At 53.4% G+C, this 21,483-nt stretch overlaps 2 protein-coding genes across 2 annotated transcripts; one reads left to right on the plus strand and one right to left on the minus strand.

Annotated features, from left to right (window-relative positions):
- The first annotated feature begins 1,206 nt into the window (after positions 1-1,206).
- DL89DRAFT_272675 (uncharacterized protein) lies at positions 1,207-3,071 on the plus strand. Its single transcript, XM_040889004.1, has 19 exons — positions 1,207-1,333; positions 1,399-1,405; positions 1,433-1,453; positions 1,508-1,519; positions 1,541-1,641; positions 1,666-1,693; positions 1,742-1,789; positions 1,826-1,833; positions 1,870-1,893; positions 1,938-1,942; positions 1,980-1,993; positions 2,018-2,078; positions 2,136-2,185; positions 2,207-2,250; positions 2,296-2,314; positions 2,375-2,456; positions 2,493-2,503; positions 2,534-2,670; positions 2,701-3,071. The coding sequence occupies exons 1-19, from the start codon at positions 1,236-1,238 to the stop codon at positions 2,720-2,722; spliced, it is 792 nt and encodes a 263-aa protein (XP_040739175.1). The 5' UTR covers positions 1,207-1,235; the 3' UTR covers positions 2,723-3,071.
- Positions 3,072-20,233: 17,162 nt separating this feature from the next.
- Positions 20,234-20,515, minus strand: DL89DRAFT_208080 (kinase-like protein; the record flags this gene model as incomplete). Its single annotated transcript, XM_040884129.1, has 1 exon — positions 20,234-20,515. A coding segment is annotated over one exon (282 nt), but the record flags the coding sequence as incomplete, so codon positions are not given.
- Between the last annotated feature and the right edge of the window lie 968 nt (positions 20,516-21,483).

Consider the following 21,483-nt stretch of genomic DNA (forward strand, 5'->3'; position numbering starts at 1 on the left):
CGCCGACAGCCGCGACGTGTACAAGTACTTGGCATAAGCATATTGTTCCCTGCCCCTTCTACGCTATACAAACGAATTTCCAGTCAACTGCTAGAAACGAAGCATTTGTGTATCTTTGCGCACCGCACTGTCTGGCTGTATATGTAGTGACAAGTTGCTCAAAACCACAGCCATACGTCGCACACCGTATATGTGGTTTGCATGTATTCCTTAGGCAACGAGCAGTGGTTCTGAGCAGTGCTATGTAGCTATGTAGCTATGTTTGAATGCTCACCATCTCTCACCTACGAGCTGCTGAAGGTCTAGAGCACAAGGTGGAAGGTGTGGACTACAAGGAGCAAAGCAAAAGAGAGGAAAGAGATGAGTAACGAAAACACCTGGTATATGGATGTGTATATTTCGCGCAACAGTTCTGAATGAATCCTTGAACAGCGATATCTCAGTCCAGAAGCGCACTAGTGGCGTGAGCTTAACAACAGCAGAGAACAACAGAGAACAAGATTATATTGATGTGAAGAAAGCTAAAGAGAAAGGAAATAATGAGGGCGAACGTAAAGGTTTTATACGTCGCTCAGGTGACAGCTTTTCATTCCATTGTTTCTCTCTTTTGCTTATCGGTTTCGTTTTTTGGCTATGTAGTTTTCAGTAATTGGACCTTGGTATTCAAACAAGCGTTTATTTTACAAACTCTGTTGCCATGCAGTATGTTTCCGATCTGCGGTCTACAGAAAGCGGCAGGATGATATCACAAGGCTGTGATCATCATCCATGGCTTTAAGAGACATGATATCATCTACGGCCTCAAGAGGTAGGTCTTCAATCGTGATCCTCCTGAGGTACTGACTACTGGAACAGATAGCGGATCTGGCTCTCACATTTACTTATAGTTGACAGCTCTATGAGCCTATCTGGGTGCTGCGAAACAGCAGCTCACATCGCCATGCTAGTGTAATTTTGTTTTTACCCACCCTCATTTTTGCTGCGCAGCCGCCCTTGGTCCAGCAACGCTATGGAAACCATCTAAAGGAGAAATTAACAAATTAAACAGATCGATTAGACCAACGAAGGTCTCCTGGAAATCACGAAAAACATGCCATTTCTGCTGGTAGATCATTTGGGCGGAACTGACAGGAGTTGACAAGTATCCTCAGCGTGTTCTATGCCAGGACAAGCAGGGGTCTTCTCTTCTCTTCTTCTCCATACCGCTTTCAAGAGCTTCACCGTATATTTTCACTATGAATATTATTTTATCTGCTGCAAAGCTCGTGCAGCTGGCCGTGCTTGGGTGTGCTGGTTGCCTGCTTCTCCAGTCGCTTTTCATGAGCACGCAAACGTTCTTGGGTTCTTTTATCCAACTATCCATGTCCCTACCTTAACCCTGTGTCGCCTGCTGTCGAGATCACAGGTCCGATTTCGCTCGCATGGCAGGAAGTCTTTTGAATACGAAGCTAAGGTGTACCTTAGTAGCAAGTCGTGCCGTTCCAACTCGCTCGAAACGTTCCTCCAGAATGCCACCGAGGTTTGGCACATTGAGCCTCAGAGCCTGGCGAACCGGTACCCCATCTTTGAGAAGCATTTGAGCCTGGATTTCACGGATACTACTTGGACGTTTATGTGCCTTTTCATTCAAAAGGCTGGGCAGTTCACATCCCACCCAAACATTAGCGACCCGCATCTGCTTGTTAGCGAGCATGTGCTTGCGTACACGACAATGTCATCCACATGCTACGGGGATAACCAGAAGGGCAAGGGTATCAAAGCCCATTGCGTTTCGAACACAACATTCATGGTGGAAACCCAGGCCAAGTGGAAAATTCATCTCGAGGATAATGTGTATACGCCTGAATCCCTTCCCCGACGTCGCTGCAGTAAATGCAACATCATCCGCAGGCAGTCACTTGACTCAGATAACCACGACTGGCAGCGCTGGCTCTAAGGGCATGTACCTCCCTCTGCTCTATATGGACTGGGACACTAAGTCGGAGAGCGTGAAGTTCCCTCTCACAGATGGCAAAAGTACAGACAAGGGGACCGACTATTTCAATACGTCTGTTGGTATCAATATGGGGGTACGCGGAGTACGCACTAGCACTGAAATCGAGCTTAACCATATCACGAACACACCGGAGGATAAGGCTCTCGCGATTTTAAGAAGGAACGAAGATCGTCCATTCATGCCTCATATGTATTACAAAATCGCCAACAGCCAAGTCGAGTGTCTCAACAGCTATCTACCTTGCGCTCTACCCTGTCCTCCTTTCCTTGTATATCCTTCGGCAACTTTCCATTGCCAAGCTCTACTTTGCCTCGGCCTGTTCGAACAGGGAAAAGGCCAGCTCCATCCTGAGGATGTATTTGCTTGTCGAGCACCTAGGGTCGCCCCTGTTCGGTAGATTTGTTCTGTTGGAAACCACGCGGGTTGAATACTGCTTTTCTGAATGCGTACACACCTGGTGGTATATCAAATCTATCCTCGCAGTCCTGCCTCAGAGGAGAGTGGCAAGTACAATAAGGTATCTCGCTGGTTCTCGAGCGACCAAACCAGGGACAACGACAAGGACGGCGAACCCACTGCAATCTACCAAGGAGAATGAAGGCGCGGAAGCGGAGAGCACCTACACTAAAATCCGCTTCATCAGTGTTCAGACACTTTCTCATGGGTGCTTTTGGGTTTTCTATTGCCGGAATATGCGGACCAAGCGTGTGTCTCTGGAAGCTATGATGCTTCATATCTGTCGGAGGCTGAGTGGAACTGGGCTCGCATCTTTTCCGGGGGCTTGGGTTGTTTCCTTCGTCGCCTTATCAGGTGGGCTCCTGCCGCCTATTTCATCCCGACTGTCCTCATGGTATTCAAGCGCAAGTCTACCACACATGTGCCAATTATGTACCACCTCCTTCGCGTGATTGAGTTTGTTATAGTCGGATTGGTTTGCCTCTACGAAATACCCGAGGTGCTTGACCCTAAGTATCTGGCATTGTGCAATGTCGTAAACAGCATCAGTAGCATTGCCTTAGTTATCCAGTGGAGAGTATACAATAAATTCCTGAGTGGCGCTATTAGCGCACACATATTTCGACAGACCATGCAGCAGTTAGTCAGATATACAGGAGCGATAATTAGATGACTAGGCTACAGGCCTTTGTAGGTATATTGGCATGACTCGTGTGCTGATGAGTTCTAAGCTACATGATACCAGAGTTGAGAAGAACAGTTGTTAATAACAAACAGCTACAGTTTGCATTTGGAACTTTTTGATTCGATGATACAGCCCAATATGCAGAGATAGATAGCTAGTTAGAGGAAGAGTACGCTAGCGAAGGACGCAGGGATGACAATAGCTACACATTTTGCGTTGCTTAGAATGCATTCGCTCTGCACTAATCACTTATTGGCATCAGTGGTAGTCCCATGTTGGAAAGGCATCGCTTCTTGAAGTATTTGGAACACATTTGATTCCAACTGCTGTTTGCTAGCCCGAAATGTAAGAGCAAGACGACCAAGTTGAAGATCAAATTTGCCACAAGCACAAGCGGCATAACTGTACATTCTCATGTAGCAAATTCCATTTGCAAGGCAATGGTTGATGTGCACCAGTTGTGGTTTGCCGACCGGGCCTTGCATAAAGATAGGCACAGCGCAATATAAGTTTAGGAGTGATATAGAACAGAAAACAACCAGGAAAAAGACATGCGCAACTGCGGCTGGGGTGCAATGGGCAATTTAAAAGACCGACGGCTCGCGCACCAACTCCTAGGATGCTTAAAGCTTACCATTTAGCCTCAGTTCGATACATACATATATGATTTTTGCGGCAGTAGCTGTATCAGAGTGAGGCGGACGGCGGTGATTTATGAGCAGCGAGGATTGAGGATTCGACCAGAAGCAGAGAATAGATGTTTGTTCAAAACCTTGCATCTAGTGGCATAGGGAGGGAGATGAGGGCCTCGCACTGCCCACCCTATTGGTTTGGAGTCGTAGATTTTAGTTATATATTTTCGCTGCAACGTTTCAAGCATGCACGTTTGCCTGACGGTCATATATGGATAGCATGGGGAACGGCGTGTCAAGCAAGAACACTGTACCCTTGGGTCTCCATCTCGCCACAAGGTAGGATATAGCGCCCATGTGAGCGGTTATTAACAGCAACTGCAGTCTACCACCATCTCTAGATGTCTCCACAATGGTGCCTGATGCCACATGCCCCACTAAAGGCATACCTTTGGCAATGGTGTACACAGCAGTAATGATGGCAGACAGAAGAGGCTTCCTCTGGAGAAGCCTTTAGTATGCTATGACCACATTGCAACAGCATACTGAGCCATAAAATAGGGGTACCGATAAGCATGTATATATACCGTAGTAGCAACCACCTTGCAAATAAATGTCTCGGGAGAAAATAAAGATGGGATTGAGAAAAACAAGTGTTGAGAAAAGAAAAAGAGAAAGGCTTTTGGCGCTAAAGGGTAGGCATGGACGGCACAGCCGGCGCACTGTTGCCAGCAGCAGCATTGGCGATCTTCTTGACCTTGGACCAGGGCCGGAAGATGCTGGCGCGGGAGCTGGATGGCTCGGGAGCGTCGGACGGGCGGCGCTCGGAGAGGCCATCGGAAGCATTGGAGTGGGTTGACCCACCAACCACGGAGAGGCGGTTCGAGCTTGCCGACGAGTACTGCGAGCCGTCATCGACATCGACCTGGTTGATCAGCGGCGAGTTGCCCGACGTGCGCTTCTCGGCGTCGGGCGACCCGCCAAAGCGCGGCGAGCTGGTCAGCGGCGACGTGATCACCGGCGAGTTCATGACGCTGGTATCCCACGGCCGCCGCATCTCAAACATGCCCGCCTGCTGGAACGGCGACCGCGGCGGCTTGCGCAGCAGCGGCGTCGACCCTGCGTCGCTCGGCGCGCGCGCCCGCGTCTCCGGCTCGGCCTCGTGCTCTGCCCGCGGGAAGTACTTCAGCAGCGCCAGGCGCGCCGGCTCGGAGATCGCATGCAGCGCCGAGCCGCGGTCCGCTGCCAGCGCTGGCAAGTGTCCGCGCAGCACCACTACGCTACGGGCCTGCAGCCCGCGGTGCTGCGCGCGCAGCCCAGCCTCAAACACTAGCGGTGCCGTCTGCGGAGACGCCAGGTCGCGCAGCGCATTCACAGCATGGATGCCCAGGTCGCGCAGCCCCGATGCACGTGCCACGCCCAGCAGCTCACCCAGAACCGCCACGGCCTGTGCGTCGGTCGTCGCCGAAGCATCCGACGGAGCATGTGGGCCGTGCCGCGCCGCCACATCGACGCGGCCTGTGTGCAGGAAGAACACCAGGATATGGATGGCCGCACACGACGCGTCGATTTGGAACCGGCGCGGCATATCGGCAGTCAGCGAGTCGTCAGCAATACCCGCCCACTGCTGCGCCTGTACTGGCCAGCGCGCCTGCAGTAGGCCGCTGTTGACCGGCACGTGCCCGTCCGACCCGTCGATGTGCGCGTCGGCCAGCTGCGGCACAAATAGCAGCTGCGCGCCCAGCTCGAACAGCGCATCGGCGGCGCGCGGCGGCGGCGACGCAGTGTCGCTGGCTGCAGCGACGGCGGCTGCACGGGCGGCGGTTGCAAACGGCTGCTTTGTTGAGCCACGGCTCAGCCGGAAGCCCAGGGCCTGCAAATCAACGGTGCGCACCTCGCCGTAGTTCAGGCGGCGGCGCTGGTAGTCGTATGTCAAGTCGCGGCGGCTGTCGCCGAACAGCACCAGCGTGTTGGACCGCGGGTCCACCAGCGACTGGTTCCACGATCCAGCGCGGAATCGTCCCCCGCAATCCACCACCCGCCACTGCAGCTCTGCCACATCCAGCGCCCACACGCTCAGCTCGCTGTGGCCTTCGTGTGAGATCAGCGTCCCGGTCATCAGCACCGTCCGCCCGTCCACCATGCTTCCGCGCGGGAACCGCAGCCCCGGCGGCTCGCCCTGGATTGCCTCCGACAGATCCTGCAGCGTACAGTCAGGTGGAGCGCTCAGCGCATACAGCGCACGCTTCACTGCCGCAAAGCTGTAGTTGCTGTACAGCAGCGTCCGCCCGCCATCGCCTGTCCCCGCTATGAACGACCGGTACAGCCCCACAGCCCGCGGGAACCCCGCCCGCAGAACCCACGCCCCGCGCTGCAGGTCATACACATTCAGCTCCTCGACATACTGCTCGTCCAGATCCTGTCCGCCCACCACCAGCAGCCGGCTGCCCAGCAGCGTCGCCAGGTGCGCGTACCGCGGCGCCGGAGCCTCTGCCTCCACCGCCGGTCCCGCCGGTCCCCCGCTGTCCAGTGCCCGCTCCGCCACCCACCGCTCCGTCTGCGTGTCAAACACCGCCATGTCGCCCAGCAGCAGCTTGTTGCTGCGGTTCGACTCGTCCATGCTGCGCTCCATCGACTCGCTGCCTGCCACCAGCCCCATCCCGCCAAACACTATGATGAACTGCCGGAACGCCGTCGCCGAGTGGAAGAACCGCGCTGCCGGCGAGGTGCCCGAGGCCCCCGCAAGTCGTCGCCACGCAAACGTCCCCAGGTCGCACACAAACAGGTCGCTCGACAGCTGCCCCGTGTGCAGCGACCGCCCCCCAAACACGTATGCCTTGCCGTCCAGGTATGTCAGAGAGCTGCCCACCAGCGCGGGCGGCACATCGCCTGTGCATTTGTGCCCGCGAATGAACAGCTCTGACGCGTCCAGTTCCGTCGACGCCATGCTTTGCAAAAGTGTGAGAAATAGAAAGAGTGTTGAAAAATTGTGATGTCAACAAATAAGAAGCAAGGCGCCTCTAGATATAGTGAAGTGTCCCTGAGCCACGCCTATTGAGCCTATGAGTGCCTGCTAGCCCTGTAGCGATTCTTTTGTAAAACCTGCCAATCCGTGCGATATGTCTGTAGAACCTCCAGACAGAGCCTGCCAGACGCCTAAATTTTCTTTACTACGCGAATAATGGAAGCAAGCAGATGCAGAGCAAAAAGGCAAACGCAACACAAACCGTGTCTGAGCAGCCGCTCCTGTTCACTGTCTTTCCAACCATCAAGCACGGCAATCCTCTGTTTTCGCTATACCACATCCCCTCCTCTTGGTGGCCAGATGCCCCCACTGCACATCTCGCACATTGACACCGATGGGCGATCTACCGTGCCATGCCATTCGATGCGCGGGTTCTTGATCCACCCCCGCCTCTCTTGCTTGCTCCTCACATTAATTGCCCTCCAGCTCACTCCTGCCAGGTGCTCTGGGTGGCAACCCGCATCTGTCCGGCAGCCCCACATCCACCGATCCCCTCGCTCTATCCACCATGTTTTAGTCGTAAGGGGAACCTCGTATTTTTTTCTTGCTGAATATCGCTGTTTAATGTTGTAACTTTTTTTTATTGCCTGGCCGATCACTCCTCGTCGTCATCGTCGTCCGAAATGTCGCCAACATCCTCGGCCGCAAACAGATCCTCGTTCTGTGCGCCCTTCTCCTCCGCCTCCTGCTGGTGCTCATCCTGCTGGTACCCACCGTCCGCCGTCTTGTACTGCGAAAAGTCAAACTCGTCTCCGTCATCATTATCTCCCGCATCCAGCTCAGGGTTGAACTCGAAGAAGTCACGGCCCGACATGTTGACTGCCTTGCCAGCCTTGAATGCCTTCGCCTTGGCCTCCTTGGCCTTGGCCTCCTCCGCCTCCTTGCGCGCCTTGCGATCCGCCTTCCACTTGGTGAACGACTCGAGCGTTACCGGCGTCAAGTTGTCACCCAGCCTGTGCCGCTCTGTCTCCAGGAACTCCTCAAGCGAGATCTCGTCCTTGTCCTCGTCCTTCTTCTTGTCCTTCTTAAGCACAAATCCGGGCGGCAGCGCGTGCTTGTATATGCACTTGTCGCCGCCATTCGGGCACTCCCAGAACCAGCCGTACTTTGAGCTCTCGATCGCCGCCAAAAAGTGCTTGCACACAATGGTGGTCGTGGTCTTTGGGTTGCCGTGCTTCGACAGCACCACCTCCTCGAGCTGGCTCTGGTCCCAGTCCTCCATGGTCTCCTCCTTGCCGTCGCGCTTGTCCGTGTAAATGTCGAGCTTCTGGCCCTTGCGCTCCACCGACAGGTCGTGCGAGAACTTGCACCGGTCCCCCTTGCTGCACCCCCCGGCCTTGAAGAACTGGCAAAGGACCGATTTCGGATTGACTCCGAACGGCACCTTTTGCGTCTGGATCGGCTTGAACAGCTCCAGCATCTCCAGCTTCTGCTTCTCCTCCTCCTTCTTGCGGGTCAGCGCGTTCTTGCGCTCCTCATCCTGCTTGCGGTCCTTGCGGCTCCCCGAGGTCATCACCTGCTGCTCCACCTGCTTCACGTACTCGCCCACCTTCTTTGACTTTTTCTTGTTCTTGAGCCCAAACGTCTTGTCCTCGATCACCTTCTTCTTCTCCTTGTCCTGCGTTTTGCGGGACGGCCCCTTGGCTCCCTTCTTTGGCGGCATTCTTTGAACCCTTTTAATTTACAGATAAAAATATTCCACTGAGAACCCCCTCGTTTGCGTCTGTCCTAATGTCCGATGCCAGCTGAAATCGAACAAGTGCAAATGCCGTGTAATGCGAGAAAAAAAATAGCAGAGGAAAATACCTCGAATTTTATAAGCGATGTGCGAAAAAATGAAACAGCGCTTGAACGGCGCAGAGCCGCGGCTATAAAAATTTTTACGAGCCGGCTCATCGCGATAGCCGCTCCTCAGCCCTGTGACGTAGCAGCAGGGGTCATCCCTTCCCCCGACTTCCACATTCTGGGTTTCTCAGGAACTTCCAAAGCAGAGTAAGCCGCACACGAATAGCGTGACCAAAGAGGGGCGCATCCTTGCAGCCCCATGGTGCGAGACATTGCCCATCCCCCACGCATGACCACCATGGTACCATCTCTCCCCCCTACCCTCTTTCTACACAAACCCGCCGAATCTCTCTTATTGGCCCATGCCACCTCTACATACGCCGGGCATACTAAGCCTGCCCCATGTCATAACCATGCGCATTTTCAGACTCCTGCTCAAGGGCACAGCACAAACACTTGCAGCATCCTCATATGTCACCCCCAATAGGCTGCTGGTAACACTAATGGCCGTATGTCACCACTGGCGGGTCTTTTGCAAGCCGCTGTTTTACCGGAGCGCTTGGCTGTCATTCTCCAAACTCCCGCACACTGAGACTAAACACTACCCAGAGATATTCAGCACTCTCTACATGTCGCAGTGCGGGCACACCCGCTACGTGCGTAGCTTGCTAATATACCTCGCCCCAGAAGACCCGCCCGAACCACGCACTAGTACATGTATCAGACGCCTACTAATGTTGGGCGAGTTGCAAAGAGCAACCACCATCTCATTCAAAGTGTCCGACGGTGCCCGCAACTACGCGTTGGCAGCACAGAATGCAGGACTCCCTACATCCAACATCTCTGACATGGTACTGCTCTTGATGGAGGACATCAGGCACATGACCGTATGCTGGAGGACACCGGATATTCCGGCCAATGCTGGAGCAAACCGGTTTTCGATTTCCCCGGGTCACGTTCCGCACACAAAGAACGGCCCAACCCTGCCCACTGCTGTGCATCTCAGTCCACAGCACCCCGCTCTGTTTGTGCCTCTGTACCAGACCGCTAGCCCTGCTTTGTCGCTCAGTGGAGATCTGGTAATGCTCATTCGCCGGTTGGCAAGACAGCTGGAGTCGCTGCGTCTGGAGAACTGCGAATTCGCCCACCTGAAGCGCCTGCTGGCAGCCGAACCATTAGAGTTTCTGCAGCTGAGGAAATTTGAACTGTCTGCTTGCCTGGTGCCCATTGACGGCCGACTCATCCTGCCAAATAACCCAATGCCGGCCCTCACCCACCTGCCACTGTGACAGTGTGTGGCCGTTCCGAGATGGCACCCTTCTTTTGCAGAACTCTGGGCGCCTCCAGTCGTTGCGCCTGCCAGCTGACAGTCGCATGTTTGCCCGGCTGTTTTCGCAAGGCGCTTTCACAGCGGTCTATCCTTGTCTGCACACATTGCAGTGGCTAGCAGGGCACCCGAAACACCAGGGCACTGGTAGACTCAATGGCGCCCAATTCACAGCTGCGTTGCACATGTCGCTGGTCCTGCGGCACATGCATTTCGGACTCCCTCTTACTGAGCTTTTGCCCGGGCACTCGCTGCCGTCCAGCCTGCACACATTCTGCAGCCCATGGCTAGCACTGCACGGCACTGATATCCTAGCTCTCGCGCGGGCATGTCCGGATCTGCGGTACATCTGCCTCAGCCTGGATACTATCGGCCCTGCACGCGGACTGTTTGCAGTGAGACATGCTAAGCCACAGACTGTGCCCCGGCTAGAATCGCTTCTGCTTGCTAATGTCACCAGCACTGTGCGGGCTGACGAGTGTATGGAGCTGCTGCTGCGGCTTGCATCGGAGCTGCCGGCTCTGGCAGACATCGCTGTCCGGACCAATTCTCATGCCTTTGCTCGGGCTCTGGCCAAGCAGCTGGGTCCGCCGCTTCTGCATTTTGGCAGGCTGCGAATATCAGTAGCGCTAATGCCCACAGCAGATAGACTTTGAGTTTTTTTTACACGCAATAATGCCTCTATGGCTGTGACAATAAATGCCCACGGTTGTCGATTTCACTCAGGCATCTGCTTCTGTAGCATTGAACCGCATGCACAATGAGTGCAGGTGGGAAGCTTTTTGGTGATGACGAAGGCAACTCGGCTGCATTCGTGACTCCAGCCAATCCTCGCTTACCTGGTGTGAACTGGAGCAGACAGGCGGAACCATCTGCCATCCGACAGGCATATATCTCACAGGCACACCCTTTCTCCTCTACTCCTTACATGGTTTTCCTACATTATTTTTTGCCTAACCCCAAAACCCGCACATCTATCATGTTAGCAGACACCAACAGTGCGCTCAACTTTAGTGATTTTCCAAGCATCGTCCTGACGCAGATAGTCCAGCTGGCAACAGACAGCGGGAACCCACTGTCTACTGACAAATACGATATGCCTATGGAGCTAAACCGCCTGCTTCTGTCGCTAATGGCGGTCTGTCGCAGCATGCGTGCTGTCAGCGCGCCCCTGTTCTACCACACCGCCTTTATGTGCCTAGGGAATGTCAGCCCTGACAAGAAGCGGCACATACCAGATTGGCCCAAGTCAGAGCTGTTTGACATTCGAAACATTTTCCAAGCCGGATGTGCATGCTACATCCGCCGTCTCGCCATGTACTGGAACACATACGACGGCATCGACCATGACCTGATGGCTACTGTACCAGATATGCTAATGGCCAAAGTGCCGGTGAACATCGCCGAGTTAAAGCTCACCTTTGTAGGCTTGGCTGATCGCGAAAAGCTTAAACCCAACGACAACGACACCACATACCCCAGCCTGTTCAAAATCCTTACTTCATTTGCCCCCGACACTCGCCGTATAGCTGTGCATTGGGCGCGGGGTGCTAGTCGTACTGAATATGAGACACGATACCTTCGAGAACGCCGGTACAGGCACGCACAGATCGAGTACGATTCGCTGCCGCACAAAGATGGAGGGCTCGACATCATGTCGAAGGGACCCGTTTTGGATAGCGTGGTGATGTTCTTGCGCCAGCGTGCACCTAAACTTCAGTCTCTAAGCCTGAATATAGGGCGGCACCCATCTCTCCAGTATTTTGTGGACCGACTCGGAGAAGAACATCTGGTATTCCCCCAGCTGGCCGAGTTAACCGTTACTTCGCGCATAGTGCACTATGACCAGCCGGTCTGCCTCGGATACAACATGTTTCCAGTCCTACGGCGGTTCAGCAGTCCCAAAGACTTCCCCTTCTGCGACGGCACTGGGCTTCTGAACAACCCCAGTGGAATAGAATCCGTGAGGATGACCCTGAGCCACGACACAGTCGAAAAGCTGGATCAGCTGGGGGCGTTCCGCAAGGACATGTACCCAAATCTGAAGACCATATATGTAGCCTGCAGACTATCAAACGGCTCCGTACTGTTCCATGACAATCCCCATGGGTTGTTCAAGAAGGTGGTGGAGATGGCACAGAACCCGCAAAAACTCATCTTTACAGTCACCGGGAGCCTTGATCCCGATATTTGCATTAGTGTGTTGGCTGGCAAGCAGCTGACTGTGCTGCAGTGCACGTACACCAAGCTGACTTGGATTGAGATCCTCAAGATCTGCCGCAAAGTGCCGTCTCTGCGCCATGTATCGTTTGCGCTGAATGCCATTGATGAGGGTATTTCCAACAGGATCGTTGATGAAGGCTACAATGTCCAGGACGTGCTGTGTGTGCGCTCAATTGAGCTTGTCGGGTTTCGTACTACAGAGCGGATGCAAACTGGCGCCGAGAACGCAGTCTCTTTGGCCGCTATGCTTCCGTTACTTAAGCGTATATCCATTCCGATGGGTTGCCTTCATGACAAGTGGGTGTTGGCTGATTACCAAAAGGATGCTGTTGCCCAGCCAAGGTTCTCGCAGTACACCCACTTGAAGAATGTGGACTTTGACATCAATGAGAGGTTTGTCTATCACCCGACTCCGCCTCCAGCTGATAATCCAGACAACCCTTTGCACCTGGATAACGATCGCCCGGCGATTACCACTTACATTTAGTTCACTTTCTTTTGAATGCATCCTATTTGCATATCTGCTGTGATGGTCTATCAGGCCTGCTATGGCTGCTGCCCCAGTGCTGTAAATGAATATATGGACATATGTATGCATGTTTGGATGCGTTGTTTCCTGAAGAAAGCAAAGGAAACAGATTGAGCACGTCGCTACTGCTGCTGTATACTTCCTCGGCTGCAGCTGTTGCATGTGGTAGTGGCTATATTCTTGTTGACTACTGGGCCAGGCCACTCTGGGTCAACTGATATGTGGGTCAGTTGTGGCCAACTTGGCTGCATGGCATTGCCGATTGTATACTGCAGTAAACATTCATGGGCAACAGCTATGCAAATGGTATATCTGGTGTTCACACCAGTGAAGAATTGAAAACGCACTGTTTATTCATGCCTTGACAAGCCGAATTCGTAGCATACGATCAAGGCGGCTATTCTTCAGATAGAGAACGTCATCGATAGTCTCACAAGTGAACAAAGCATGGTCATATTCAGGAACGATCATGAGTTCCTTTTCATAAAAACCAAGACAATAGCCGTCGTGCTCATAAAAATACTCGTCTTCTTCCTCGCATAAGACTACCAAGGAGAATACTTTGCCGTCGTGAACCTCGATTCCCCCTCCATCCTTCAGCCTAAATTCTCCGTTCAACAGACGCTTAAACATCTGGCGCTCCTCAAACAGCCTGCCCTCTTCCTTGAACCGTTTAATAGCGCTGGCGTCCTTATGCACTGCTAGTAAAAATCTGAATTTGAGGGACCTGGAGAACGTGTAGCTGTTCTCTAGATGATTGACATCGAAACACTGCTCAACACCATCCTCATACACAATAAAGAAGTGGCTGCAGTACTCATCTGCGGCCCTTGTTGTCTCTGCAAACTTTGCAACGTCCTTCGTGCTATATCGACCCAAAGCCGTGTTGCAATTAGACAGATCCTCAATCAAGGTATCCCTAGACTCTTCGCAGATAGAGTAGACAGCTGGTGGCTTGGGATTGAAATTGAGGCCATTTCGCTCCTGAAGGCTAGACCCCTTCTCTGGATCACTGGGATAGTACCGCGTCATAAGGGTGATGTAGTTCCGAGAGATGTAGTCGCATTTTAATGGACCACCATAAACATTTTAGACCATGAAGTAAGCCCTCTCCAGCACAATGAAGCCTGGGCGGTATATCCCCTGCTTCTCGGTAGCCTGCTGCTCGGTTTCAATATCAGTGAACGGCCATCGCATATCAATAATGCAGGGACAGATGGTGTCGCGATCAACGTGGGCCGGAAGATAAGTTGAAGTCATAGCAAGGATACAAAGAAATGTGAGTGCAGAAATGAAAATGGATAAGCATGCAAAAGAAAGCGGGAACCCAGATCTTTTATAGACAGCATTTAGGGTGGAATGGCTGCGGAATGTTTGCTTTTGGTAGGTTCAAAGGGTTAGGATTTCCATGCAATTTCGGCTAGAAAGAGCACTGCGAAAAAGGATGTTGCATTGGGGTATTCTGGCCGACCTTGTATTGAGGCAGTCCATATGTAGTCTTTTCCTAGATGCCGAGCGAGAGGCATATATAAACGTTAACCCTCAGAAGAATACGTGTTCTCAAGCTCACCAGAATTAGGTTGTCCTCATCTCATTGCTCCATTTCTTATATTTTGCTACCTGGTCTAATACTGGGCCTGATTCTCTCACCTTTTCTTTCTTGCTTTTTTTTCCTTAATACTTTCTTTGCACTCTTTTACACTATCTCCGTACATGTATCTTCAGGTGTTTCAGCCTGCTCTTCAGTTTGTTGTAGAGCCCATAACCTTCTGACAGTGTGCCTGTGCCTGTTGTCGTTTTTATATGTATGCAGGGCCCAACACATTATGTAGCTCGGCTGAAGCATTGCTTGTATGTTTAACACTTTGTGCCTGAAAGATTTGTCAACGCCATAAGACCACCGTACGTATTCTCTGACCTTTCCGCTTTGTGTGCTAGCTGCGAGAGCCATCGGCCAGCCAACAAGACGGGCTGGTATCGAGTGTTAGGGCTGTGGGCATACTCTTGAATGGTGTACGGCGCATGGCGCATGGCAGACAGCGTAGCCGATGTAGTCATCAGTGTGCTGAAACTGCTCGTGATCTATTGTGAAATTAATCTAAATGAGAACAGAGTCTACAGCGCATATGCCACGGATTACCACAATCTGAGTAGGCAGATGTATTGTACACAGGGACGAGCCTATTGCTTTGTCCAGGGTGGTAGTGACAATGGTAAGCGACCTGGCTTCATATCGTACCTCTGCATTGGTGTTTTTGAGGTCCTTGCTGTATGTAGTGTAGCATTGTATAGCGGTAATCCTCACCGTTGCTGATTCATGGATCTATTTGCAACCATTTGATTTGCCGCCAGCAACTGATGTGGCCAAATCAGCAAACACCACTGCACATAGCATTGGACTCTTCATGCGATTAACAGGCCGCAGCTCAGCCAGGTGGTTATCCAAATAATCTTTTTCTTGTTTTTCCACCCCGCTAAACTAGTACATTACATACCAATTCTTTCTACTATGCTGGCAGATGCGTTATCTATTAACGACCTTGCCAACGGCCATGTTCTCAAGCGGGTACTGCCAATGATATGTGACAAGATACTCGACTCCAGCTTCTGTATCGAGGAGTACCGCGAGATGGTTGGGCTTGCGGCCGTCTCACACCGGTGGCACGAGCTGCTGCAGCCATACTTTTACCGTACAGTTATCGCTCAGCGCATTGAAGTCAAGAACAAATCCAAGCCTTGGGCCAAGTCCCTCCTCAAAAGGAAAAAACGAATGGCCGGTCCACGGTTCAGATGGCAGTCGAATGTGGAGAATGTTGTTGCAGCCGGAAAGTCGCACCGGACACGGGAGATACGGATTGTCCAGAGAGCCTCTGGCACCATGGTCACACTTGAGGATGTGCTGCGTGGTCTTGGCTTTGATGCTGGAGACTGGTCGGGCGTCACTGCCATCCGTTTCATCGGTGCATTCACACAGTATGAGCCTTTTTCTGACAAAGATACCCAGTCAGCGTGTGCGTATTTCCTCAAAACGTTCCCAAACGTAACTGAGCTTGATTGCACGCAGGCACATTGTGCCAAGGATCCTGCAGATTCTTTCCTTGCTAGCCTCACTAGATGGTACATTCCTCAGCTGCACACCATTTACATTGACAGCTTTCTTCCCAGCTCCCCCCTTGACCACTACCCAGAACATGTCACCCGGGTGCTGATCAAGCGCTCGCTCTATCCTTATAACATGAACGTGCATCAGTTCTTGGCATCCGCGCTGAAGTATCTGTATATTGACCACATCCAGGACCACTTCAACTGGGAGCGCTTCCTGGGAGCAGACGAGGAGAGCACAGAGTTCACGAATCTGGAAGAGCTGGTCCTCAAATTCTCTTACTGGGACCAACCACCGATAATATCGAGTCCCCTCATCAGAAAGATGAGGTTTCCTAGCCTCAAGCGGCTTACAATTTCGCGCTCGTTCTATGCCATCTCAGAGCTGTACCCCCATTTTATTGCATCGCCGCTGCAGTCGCTCTGCATCCGCGAAGAGATGGACAAGCTCCGGCCCTTTGACACCGCAATTATTCGTTCGGTGACTGAGCTCGATATAACAGTTGTGAAGAACACTGCGCAGGTGCCAGACGGATGGGGAACTGTGTTCGCCGATCTACTTGGCACGGTGTCGACTGTTAAGAAAGCCAGGCTGACTGGGACACCGTTTATTTTCCCTGAACATATTCACTGGCTATATCTCGAGCAGCTCACGATCATCCCAGAGACCATCGCATGGTCTAATGTCGTCAAAGTCATCAGTGAGCTTCCCCTGCTTCTCTATCTAGAGGTCAGATGCATAGATATGGAAGATGATGTCCCTGATCTGTTCAGTCTCACCCAGAGCCGATTGGTTCGACTAGATACCCGAGTACAGATGGTTTCGCTTGGGATGAATGGGGTATGGTGTACAGCTGATAGACACAATCTGAAGGTGCTGGCTATGTGTGTCCCATCGCTGATAAAGCTCTGTGTTTCTGCCAACTATGTAAATGAATTCGAGACGTTTGCAAGCCAGTTCGGACAGTCATTCTCAGTAGCACCAATCACGTAATGCCAGTAATATATCGCTTCAGCGCGAACCAGGCGTTCTTGAAGGAGGTGAAGGTATGCTCAAATATGGCCCAAGAGGCAACCAAGCAATGGCATCTGGGTGAGCAGTCGTGCATTCCCGGCATGGAATCTATACTGACATCAGTAGCAGCTGTGGGATGCAGGATGGACCACAGACATCTGGCAGAAAGTAATGCGAGTTTGTGTGCAACCGTGCTAGCCTATAGCTTAAGCGGCATTAGCATAATCCTGGTTGGAAGAGTCAGTTTGGAGGGTGATTTGCTTTGCGCTCATTCGCCAAAAGTGTGGTCTCGTCCGGGCTTTGGTTAGACCAAAATACCGAGCACGGCTCTGGGCGAGTGCGGGTGCCAGAGATCTGCACGAGACCACATTCTGAGCTTCCTTCTTCGGCAGCTCGTGTTCCGATCAACCTGCGCCTGTGGAGGAGCTGTGCACCCCTCCCCCAAAGCCCTTCAGCATTTGTGTCGACTCCAGCCGAAGGGAGCTTGTCTGAACACGCCCAGCGGCTAGGCAGACATGATTCGACTGCATTACACCAAGAGCTGGGCAATACCGGCTGCGCTCGCGCCACTCCCCTGTGCAGACTGTCTATGAAAGTGCAGCGTGCGTTGTGCTCGGCCAGCCTGTCCACTCCAAATCTATGGGCTGGCTAACAGCACTGACAAAAGGACTTTCGGTTCTAGCAGATACGGATAGTTCCTGCCCTCTCTCTCCGTCCGCCCGTTCCCCCACCTCCTCAATTCGGTATTTTGATAACCAATCGGGAAAGAGCAGCCGAGCGATGCATGCGCAAACACAGCTCAACAGAGCAGTACTGCCGGACACGGCGGGGATTGGCATATGTGCCATCAGGCGGGCGACAACATAGGCAGAAGGACGGGGTCGAGTGAGCTCGGGGACAGCCCTTTGCTAGTCAATTGGGGGGAAAGCTTGCTGTCACATTAGGCAGATGGCTCTTTTTTTATCGACACATTCCAATTAGATGCCTTCCTGTGCGACCAGGGGGCTCGCACTGGCCGTCGATAAGCTAAGCTAGGCGCCCAAGTGGGACGCTGGCTCCAGCTATGGCAGGTTGAACAGCTATTTGTCTTGCAAAGGCTGGTTTGTGCGGGGGAGCAGGCGTTGGGAGAACGAGGGACCAGGGATATATAAGAAGGCACGGGCTCTGCCAAAGCGCCTCTCCCACTCCAATGTCCAAACCTGAACAGTAATAACCGCATCTCTTATAATATTATTCCTTCATAATCTGTGCTAGTGCCCTTCGTCTTCAAGCCGGAACAACACTCTGTATTCTTTAATCGTCAAGCTATTCTAAACCCCTCTCTGAAGGAGACACAATCATACCAATGTCTGTCGACTCACGCTCACTGGGCGTAACCAAGTACCAGGTGTTCTGCTCAATGATGGCTGCCCTGGGCAGTGTCAACTTTGGCTGGAACATTGGTGTCATCAACATTCCCGGCGACGTTATCTCCAACTGCGTGACCGGCGAGAAGCACTACTACGGCCCCTTCCCCTCGTGTATCCCGACCGAGTCTACCATCTGGGGCGTGGCTGTCGGCTGCTTTGCACTGGGAGCGCTTGTTGGAACCGTCGCCGGTAACCCCATCTCCGACAAGTTTGGTCGCAAGTTTGTGCTCACCTGGGGCCCTCTGTTTGCGCTGGTTGGCGGCCTTCTCCTGGCAACCACAACAACGCTGGCGCAGCTCATTATTGGCCGTCTGTTCGTCGGTTTCGCTGCTGGTTTCTGCAACGGTGCCCTGTCGGTCTATGTCGGCGAGATCACCACCCCCAAGGCCCGTGATGTGCTCGGCGGAACTCTCCAGCTGGCCACCAACGTCGGTATTCTGCTAGCCAATGTGCTGTCGCTGGGTCTGTCAAAGCCGCCGCTCTGGCGCGTTCTCTTCAGCTTCACAGGAATCTTCGGTATCGCCACCACCCTGCTGTTCCCGATCTGTGTCGAGTCGCCCAAGTGGCTCGTCTCCCGCGGCCGCGTCGAGGAGGCCCGTGCTGCCCTGCTGAAGCTGCGCAAGGATGCTGACATCGAGCAGGAGCTTCAGGACATGGTCGATGACGATGCCAAGGAGAAGGCGCGCGCCACCGAGGTCCCCAAGGTCAATGTCATGGATCTCATCCTCGGCCGCACCCCCGATAACCTCCGCCATCAGTTTGTCGTTGTCTGCATGCTCATGTTCTTCCAGCAGCTGTCTGGTATCAACGCTGTTATTTTCTACTCGACCCAGATCTTCAACCGCACCACCAAGGACGATCCGGCAAACATCCCAACGCTTGCTCAGATCCTGTCGTGCGTCATTTCGATCGTTGCTGCCATCTTCACCTTTGTTGGCATGCTTCTTGGCGCTCGCTTCGGCCGCCGTACCCTGATGCTCCTGTCGCACGGCACCATGGCTCTCTTCTCGATGCTGATGGCTGTCGGCTCCATCAAGGGCATTGACGGCCTTGTCATCACCATGGTCTTCCTGTACAACGTGTTCTTCAACTTTGGTGTCGGCCCGCTGCCGTGGGCGGCGGCATCTGAGATGACCCCGGCCTACGCCATGTCTGCCATGGCTGCTGTTGGCGGTGCCGTCAACTACGCCTTTACCTTCGCCATCGGAGTGTTTTTCCCGCCAATGCAGGAAGGTCTGGGTGACTACACCTTCTTCTTCTTCATGGGCTTCAACATTGCCGCCTTCATCTTCTGCTTCTTCTTCCTGCCCGAGACCAAGGGGCTCAAGGTTGAGGATGTCGTTGCTGTCCACTCGGTTGGCCTGCATGTTGTTCTGGGAAGCAAGTGGCAGGTCAAGGCGCCTGGCGCTGAGGATGGCGACGATTACGAGAAGAAGGCCTAGACTCTTATCTCAATAGCTTTATTGCCAAATCCAACACGTATCTTGCGCTGATTATCCAGGGATCGGAAAACTGGTTTGGTTGTTGGTCGATCAATAGCGTGCCCGCGTGACACCTTCGGAGAACAAGAGCACAAAACCTGTCTGAGCATCTTTGCCATTGTGTCTTTGTAATTCAAATCCAACTTCATGGTGGTATCTGGAAACAAACCTCCCGGCATGTTGCTACTGCTCAATAGAAATGGCTCCAAAATAGCGGTTCGCAGTGGCCAATTCCAAACTGCTGTTGACAAAGCAAAGGATAAAGGTATTTAAAAAATAGAACAAAACAAGTCACAAGAAGAAACAAATGTTATGTGGGAAAGGCCGGCGCGGCACTTGCAGTGCGTCTGGCAAGAGTCGGGTTGCTTCTAGTGGTCTTGCGCTGCGACTGCAGCTTGGACTGGGGCGCCTGCTGGGGCTTGGCGCTGTGCTTGCGTGTCAGTGGTCTCGCCTGCTGCGCATGGGCTGCCGATCGTGTCGTCATCGGATGCACAGACACGGCAGTGGAGGACCGTACCAGAGCACTTGCATGGTGGTGGCCTGTATACAGGCGGCACTGGTCCAGGGCCACGATCTGGCCGGCCGTGGGCCGCATGTCGGGGTCAGGGGCCAGCATCCACTTGATAGTGTCCAGGAGATCCGACGAATACGGCAGGTCGATAAAGTTTGCGTCGTCAAAGCACCCTTCACGCAGCTTTTGCCACTCGACGCCGTTGTCGGGCAGCACAATGTTGGCCACAATCTCCAGCATCATCATGCCCAGGCTGAACACATCAGCAGGCTTGGAGTACCGTCCCTGCAAGACCTCGGGCGCCATATACTCGCGGTCTCCCTCTTCAACCCACTCCTGCGACTCGTATGGCAGCTGTGTCGCGTGGCCAAAATCAGCCAGCTTCAGCCAGCCCTCGTGCTGCTCAGCGCCCGGCGTTGTCTCGAACGAATCGCCCAGCAAAAAGTTGGCCGGCTTCACGTCCAGGTGCACGATATCGATGGCGTGCACCTGGCCCAGGGCGTTGGCAGCGTGGGCCAGGATTGCCCATGCCCGCGCCTCGGACGGCCGGCGGTCGGTTTCGGCCTCGGCGTCCAGATAGTCAGCCAGGTTGCCGCGCTCACACAGCTCAAACTGCATGAACAGGTGGCCAGACTGCTCCCAGGCGTTGAACAGCTTGACGATGCCCTTTGCCGAATTGGGAATGCGCCACAGAAGCTCGACCTCACGCAGCTGGCGCGCGCGCGCCTGGCGACCACCGTACGGCTGCCTGGTCTTCTTCACAGCGTACATCTGGCCGTCGACTAGGCTGCGCACGCTGAGCACCGACGAAAAGTTGCCCTCGCCTGCCTTGGCGATGACCTCGAACTGGTGGGCAAAGTAGTTCAGATAGCCTATCCCGTCCACGTGGAATTCGCTTGTGGGCGCCAGGAACGGCAGCGACTTGTCCTTCTGCTCAAAGTACTCGCGTGGCAGGAATTGCGGGTAGTTTGTAGCAAAGCCATTCACAATCTGCGGCATCTGCGGCCGCTCCAGCGCCAGGATCTTTGGCGACTGCATCGACGACGACGACGATGACGAGGCAGTCAGCGCTGGCTTCGTGTGGACGTTGCTTGGGGAAAAGAATATCCCATCAGCGTCGTCCATGTCCATGTCGTCCAGGCAGTCGATACTCTTTCCGCCACGGCCCACTCTACTGCCCGCCGCATTGTCCTGGTGCTTTGTGCTCATACTGCTGATGTCGTCGAAAATAAATTCGTCGTCACTGTCACTTTCGGCTGCCCGCGGTGCCGCCGGCCAAGCCTGTGCATGGGGCGCCAGCGTTGCCG

The sequence above is a fragment of the Linderina pennispora genome (assembly GCF_002104995.1).
Source record: "Linderina pennispora strain ATCC 12442 chromosome Unknown DL89scaffold_121, whole genome shotgun sequence".
In the NCBI taxonomy this organism is placed as follows: domain Eukaryota; kingdom Fungi; phylum Kickxellomycota; class Kickxellomycetes; order Kickxellales; family Kickxellaceae; genus Linderina; species Linderina pennispora.